This window comes from Pundamilia nyererei, unplaced genomic scaffold (assembly GCF_000239375.1).
Source record: "Pundamilia nyererei isolate P.nyererei 1_Seehausen unplaced genomic scaffold, PunNye1.0 scaffold01205, whole genome shotgun sequence".
Taxonomy (NCBI): domain Eukaryota; kingdom Metazoa; phylum Chordata; class Actinopteri; order Cichliformes; family Cichlidae; genus Pundamilia; species Pundamilia nyererei.
The window spans coordinates 1,933-8,367 of NW_005188606.1; the positions used below are offsets into that span (position 1 = coordinate 1,933).

The following is a 6,435-nucleotide window of genomic DNA, read 5'->3' on the forward strand; positions in this document are numbered from 1 at the left end:
GATCATGACCAATTGGCCAATCCAACACCTTTCATTATTTATACCCAAAATCGATCGGCCCATAAAAACAAAAAATCGCCAGCGGCCCACCGGGCAAATGCCCGGTATGCCCGATGGCCAGTCCAGCTATGATGACACCTGGGTGAAAATCAAATCTCAGGACGTACCACAATTCACAGATCACATTAACTCGCTGGACCGACACATCAAATTCACCAGGGAGGATATGAAAAGTGGCAGGTTAGCCTTCTTAGACTGAGATTTCCATCAGTAATGGGGGACATGTGACGTGTAACGTAAACCTACACATATGGATCAGTATCTAAGGTTTGGCTCCCATCATCCACCAGAGCACAAACTGGGTGTCATCAGAACGCTACAACACAGAGCGAACACCATCCCCACAGACACAGCAGCCAGGGAGGCAGAAGAACATCAAGAAGGCCCTGAGTAAATGTGGTTACCCCAGCTGGACTTTTGTCAAAGCTGGAAAGGCTCTTAAAGAAAGCTCCAGCCGATCCAGGAGAGAAGGACAACCGCTGCCCAAGCGAAAACCTGTAGTGATCCCATATGTGTCAGGAATATCGGAGCAGCTGAGACGCATTTTTTCTAAACACTGTGTCTCTGTGGCTTTTAAACCCCAAAACACGCTGCGCCAAAAATTGTTCCAACCCAAGGATCGGGTCCCCCGACACAAACAGAGTAACATGGTGTACGCTGTTAAGTGCAGGAGGTTTGGCAGGATTTATACATCGGGGAAACCAAACAACCTCTGGCGGAGAGGATGGCACAACACCGAAGAGCCACCTCGTCAGGCCAGGACTCTGCAGTCTGTTTACACCTACAGGCCAGTGGACACTCTTTCAATGATGAGGATGTAACATCCTGGACAGGGAGGAACGCTGGTTTGAGCGCGGAGTCAAGGAGGCCATTTACGTGAAAAGGGAAAGACCATCTCTGAATCGAGGAGAGGGGGCTAAGGGTACATCTGTCACTATCTTACAATGCTGTGATTGCAGAAATTCCCCAACTCTCTGTGAATGGTACTCATGGCCATTGATCAGTGGGCTTTGATCAGTGGGTTTTGGTCAGTGGTTGTTGATCAATGGTCATGAGAATTTGCATAATTAAGATTAAGGAACTGACCTCCCAGCCCATTGTTCCTTCAGTGGGCTGGTTTCAGTCATTATGCAAATGTACTGTTTATAAGATTTGGGGAAACCTGCAGTCAGCTGAGGCTGAAGACGTCACCTGGATGATGACGAAACGTTTCTCCCAAAAAACGCTACGTCCAGATGAACAGAATCAACTTTTGGAGGTTAGACAGAAAGAACATAGAAAAACGTGCTTGTGTAAATGAAGCAAGTTGCCTAAAGCACTTTGAGTGCTTTGAGTGGTCAATTTGATTAAACTGTTCATTCGTTTATTCATTTATCCATTTTATTCTTATACATTTAGAATTTTATTTACAATAAAATGTGATAATTACTAATCACACCTGCATTTTTTTTAAAAACAAAAAACCCCAAAGAAACTACATAAAAAGACTTCCCTATTACTCACTAACTACTCCCAATAAACATAAGAAATAAAATAATGCACCTAATTTAGATTTTCTGTCAATAGGAAACTACATTTATAACAACAATGTATGATTTTTAAAAATGCAGATTTTTACCAAACATTATAGAAAATGAGAAATCAGACTCATTTTACTTACAGTTCAGTATAGAGCAAAACTAATCATGTTTACAAGAAGAAACAACTTAAATGAACTTCTTTGTACATAAAAAGCTCAACTAAGGAAAAACTCTTTGTTCAGTAAAAAGTAACTGATCACCACATCAGGTCTTCATAAAATGCTGCAGGCTGATGAGTCATTGGTCCCTTGGTTCAAGATTTCTTGCATCAGTTCACTTAATTGTTTTTCATGTTTTTCCTGTAGTTCTTCTTTTTCCTCCTCATTTTTTGCATTCCTCATTTGTTTCTCATGTTTTTCCACTAAAGTCTTGATCTTTTTCAGGTTTTCACTCTTTTTGGTCACACGTTTCACTAAGTCATTCATTTCCTTCTCATGTTCTTCCTTCTGAGCTGCTATTTCCTCCATGTATTTCTTTTGGGATTCATTGAACTCTTCTGCTTTCTTTCTGGCTTCTTCTTCATAATTCTTCTTTAGATCTTCCAGAGATTTCTTGTAACCTTTCTCCAATTCTTTTAACTTTTGTTCCTCCTGTTCTCTTCGACGCTGATCCTCTTTTTGTTTGTTTTGTTCATATAATAGTTTTTCTTGATTGTAATCTTGCTGCAGTTTTTCTATTCTCTGCTTCTCGGACTGCCATCTCTCTTCATCTTCTTGCCTTTGTTTCTCGCGCTCTTCTTTCAATGTCTTCTCCCAGGCCTCTTGTTTTCTTCTCATCTCTTCTCTGGTCTCTTCCAGCTTTCTGTCAACACTTTTCTTCTCCTCTTTTTCTAACTGAATTTCACTGTCCAACTTTTGAAGTTGCTTTATAAAATTCTCTCGAAGTTTTTCTTCTTCGGCTTCCTTTTCCTTTCTCTCTTGTTCTCTGATTTCCTGTTCTTTCTTTCTCTTTTCTTGTTCCAACTTAATTTTCCCTTCCATTTCCTCGAGTTCTTTGGCTTTCTTTTTTCTCTCTTTTTCCATTTTTTCTCTCTCTTCATCGATTCTTTTCTTCATGGTTTCCATTTTCTCTTTATATTTTCTTTCAATCTCTTCCTTTTCCTTCTGAATCTCTTCTTCCTTCTCCTTCAGGATCCTCAGCATTTCCTTCTTTATTGCTGCTTCAGCCTCTTGCAGCATCTCGTTGGTGTAGAAGCTTCCTCCATTGTCCTTCACCATGGTGTCAATCTTTGTTATCAGCTCACTGACTTGTGTGCGGTTTTGTGTCTCAGAGTTATTAAACACATGGTATCTTCCTCCGCAGTTATGGATCAGCTTCTGAAAGGAACTGTGACATTTGTTCTTGATGTAATGATCAATAGACTCTCCCTGACGTTCTAGATCATCTCCTCTGGTTAAAAGAACGATGGTGAACTTTTCTGAATTCTTCCCAAAGGCTTTCTTAATGAGTTTAAGGGTCTCTTTCTCCTCTTCTGTGAATCTGCCAACCTGCAACACCAGCAAAAAGACATGTGGTCCTGGAGCCAGCTGGCTGACACATTTCACCATCTCTTCATGAACTTCTTCATTGGTCAAAGTTGTGTCAAACAGACCAGGAGTGTCAACTAAAACAACAGGACGACCGTCCACCTCACTCTTTGCCTTCTGACACCATGTTGTGACTGATATTTGACTTGATTCAGCCTTAAACTCATTCCTTCCTAAAATGGTGTTTCCTGTAGAGCTCTTTCCACAGCCGGTCTTCCCAATCAGCACAATCCTGAGACAGTCTGAGTCCTGTTCTCCAACTTCACCAAAAACATGAAAACAACCAGAGTTAGCTTAAACGTTGACACTTGTATACTACTGGCTTAAAACTATTTGGATCACTGAACACAGGAAAAATATGAATGTCTACAGTACTTACCAGTGACCATGTTCATCTTTAGTTGTAAGACTTTCTCCATTTGTACATGTAAAAATGTTGTAGCAGTATAACGGTGTGGTTTGTCCGTTGCCTCGACGATTTTGTCCACCACCTCAAACATCTCTGAAATCTTTTTGTCTTTGATGTTGAGGACCACATGTCTTTGTCTGAAGGTCTGAAGGAGCTGCTGGATATCCTTGTCTTGTCTTACAATGTTAAGAACAGCTGAAACTGTAGGATGTGACTCGACAGGGAACAGAATCATGGTGAAGTCATTGACTCGAGAGCTGAATGTGTCCTGGATGGTCTCTAACTCTCCCTTGTCTTCATCAGTGAGGGGAGCCACAGGTAGGACCAGGATGAAGGCATGGACACCCTCAGGATCACAGAGGGAGATACACCTGAATGATTCCTCCATCACTGCCTCCTGAGGTTTTCCATACAAGGCAGGCAGCTCCACCAGGGAAACCCAACGTCCACACACCTCTCCCTGATGTTTAACACACTCTGATGAGTTGGAGGCTGAATGAAGCTCAGTCTGACCTAAAATGGCCTTGGCTGCTGACGTCTTCCCTGCTGCTCTCCTCCCACACAGAACCAGGTTCAGACTGGACTTCAGATTGGGTTTAGCTTCTTCTTTTAACGTTAGATATTTTCCCCAGTTTTCACTCACTATGTTATTTATTTTTAGCATCAACTCTGAGTAAATTTTAGAAGAATCTTTTTTGTCAAAATTAACTAAATGCTGCCTTTGATTGCAGTCTTCAATTAGTTTTTCTACTGAGTTGCTCCATTTCTCATTATGTGTTATAATGACCATTGAGTGCTTAAAGACATTTTGACCAAATACACTCAGGACCAAATTCAGATTTTTTCTGTTCTTCTCATTGAAATCAGAAGGTTTGACTAACAGCAGCAGAACGTTTGGTCCAGGAGGACAGAGACTCACACAGCTCTTCATCTCTTCTAACAATGTTTTCACAGAAAGACTGAAGATGTCGGGGGTTTTGACTACGGTGAGAGGTTTCCCGTTCCACTCTCCAGAGGCAGCCCGACATTGTTTTCCTCCAAGAACTTTAGGAATATTAAACTCTTTTTTTTGAATGATGATCTTTTCCAGGGATGATTTTTTGTCCTCACTTTTTCCAAACAGCATTATCCTGAGTTCATGTGCTGTAAAATAAAAGATAAAACTTAAATCTATTTCAAAATTATGAAACACACATTTTCCTCACCATAGTTTTACTACATCCCATTAAATAGCTTGGACCTGTTGATCAGCTCTTTTTTTAAACACTAATTTTCATATTTCTTTCTCTTTCCTAAGTAGGAGAGCGTGCTCTCCTTCTGCCTCGGTGTTTGGCATGTAGGGGCTTCTACTAAGAACGTGAAGTCTGCGGAGTGTGTAAATACCACCGCCAACCCTGGAGGCGATCGCCAGATCTTCCCTTTCAGAAAAACCAGGTCCATCACAGGTGACCCCTCGCACCCCTATCACCACGTATTTGACCCGCTGCCCTCTGGTTGACGCCTCAGGTCAATCAGGCGCCACACCTCCAAACTCACTAACAGCTTCTTCCCCTGGACCATTGGGACTATCCTCCCACACCCCAACCCTGCCCACCTCACCGATCTGAGTCATGGTCTGACTTACCCTCACCATTCAGGCCAGTCACACACAGACCATGCCCTTCACTCTCCATTGTGTGCCTTTCTCTTGTTTTGTATATATTCTTCTAGTTTGTGTATATTCTTCTAAACTGCACATATCTCTTCTGTTGCTATATATTCTTGATTTGTTCCTTATTTTATTTTTTTACTTCTGCACAGTTGGTGTGGAGTTTCCATAAATTTGTTGTTCATGTACAATGACAATTCTATTTTAAAAAACTTAGTTAGTAACAGATGTATTGGGAGGAAGAGATGCAACTTCTACTCACAATGTGCAACCAGTACCATCTTTGAATATTATCCTAGATTCTAGATGAAGGATAAGGCAAGAAATATGATCTCCCCAGTGTGTCAAGGATCTGCCCTGGGGCCTCCTACCAGTGGTAGATGCCCAGAACACCTTACCAGGAGACGCCCACAATGAAGCATCCTTGTCAGATGCCCAAAGCACCTCAACTGTTTTTTTTCGATGTGGAGGAATAGTGGCTGTACTCTGAGCCCCTCCTGGATGGCCAAATTCCTCACGCTTTGTTAAGGGAAAGGCCAGCCATCATTTGAGAAAGCGTCTATCTGCAGTCTCATTCTTTTGGTCACTATCCAAAGCTCTTGACCATTGTATTGTATTGTATTGTATTGTATCTTTATTTGTTTCAGACACATAAAACAAAAAACAATATATACACACTACATATATTTTCATTTACAGATACGAATATATATGTAGATATACACACACACACGTATGTGTTCAGATAAACAAAAAATATATAATGAAATAAAACAAAATCGTCTGACATAATGTAACAATGTTTGGTCTGAAAAGGAGTAGGAAGAAGTATGAACATACTTATTAATTCCTACCCCTGCTCAACATCTTATTGATCCCACATAATTCACCTAATTCCCATCATCACATAGTCCACACGATACACGAGGAGAACCTATATAAACTTGGCTACCGTGATTGATATAATTTGGATATAATTTGATATTTTTATACATACAATGGGTGATCATCTTTATCTGTATCATATTCTTCCAAAATCAGTTTTCGAAGTATTTTCATGAACTTACTAATTCCTGAGCATTGCTGTAGATCTATAGTAAAACTATTCCACAGTTTTACCCCATAAATAGTGACACAAAAGGTTTTAACCTTTGACCGTGCTTTAAGAATCCTTAGATTCAATTTCCCCCTCAATTCATAGTCTCCTTCTCT

General features: G+C 40.7%; 1 protein-coding gene across 1 annotated transcript in view; it reads right to left on the minus strand.

Annotated features, from left to right (window-relative positions):
- Positions 1–2,031: 2,031 nt before the first annotated feature.
- Positions 2,032–6,435, minus strand: part of LOC102192986 (GTPase IMAP family member 8-like) — a gene marked incomplete at its 3' end in the record, with an annotated part of 9,431 nt that continues 5,027 nt past the window's right edge. Inside the window, exons 3-4 of the mRNA XM_013908105.1 lie at positions 3,546–4,718; positions 2,032–3,426 (exon numbers count right to left, since the gene is read on the minus strand). Of these exons, the coding sequence (XP_013763559.1) occupies positions 2,032–3,426; positions 3,546–4,718 (2,568 nt within the window). The remainder of the gene's footprint in view (positions 3,427–3,545; positions 4,719–6,435) is intronic.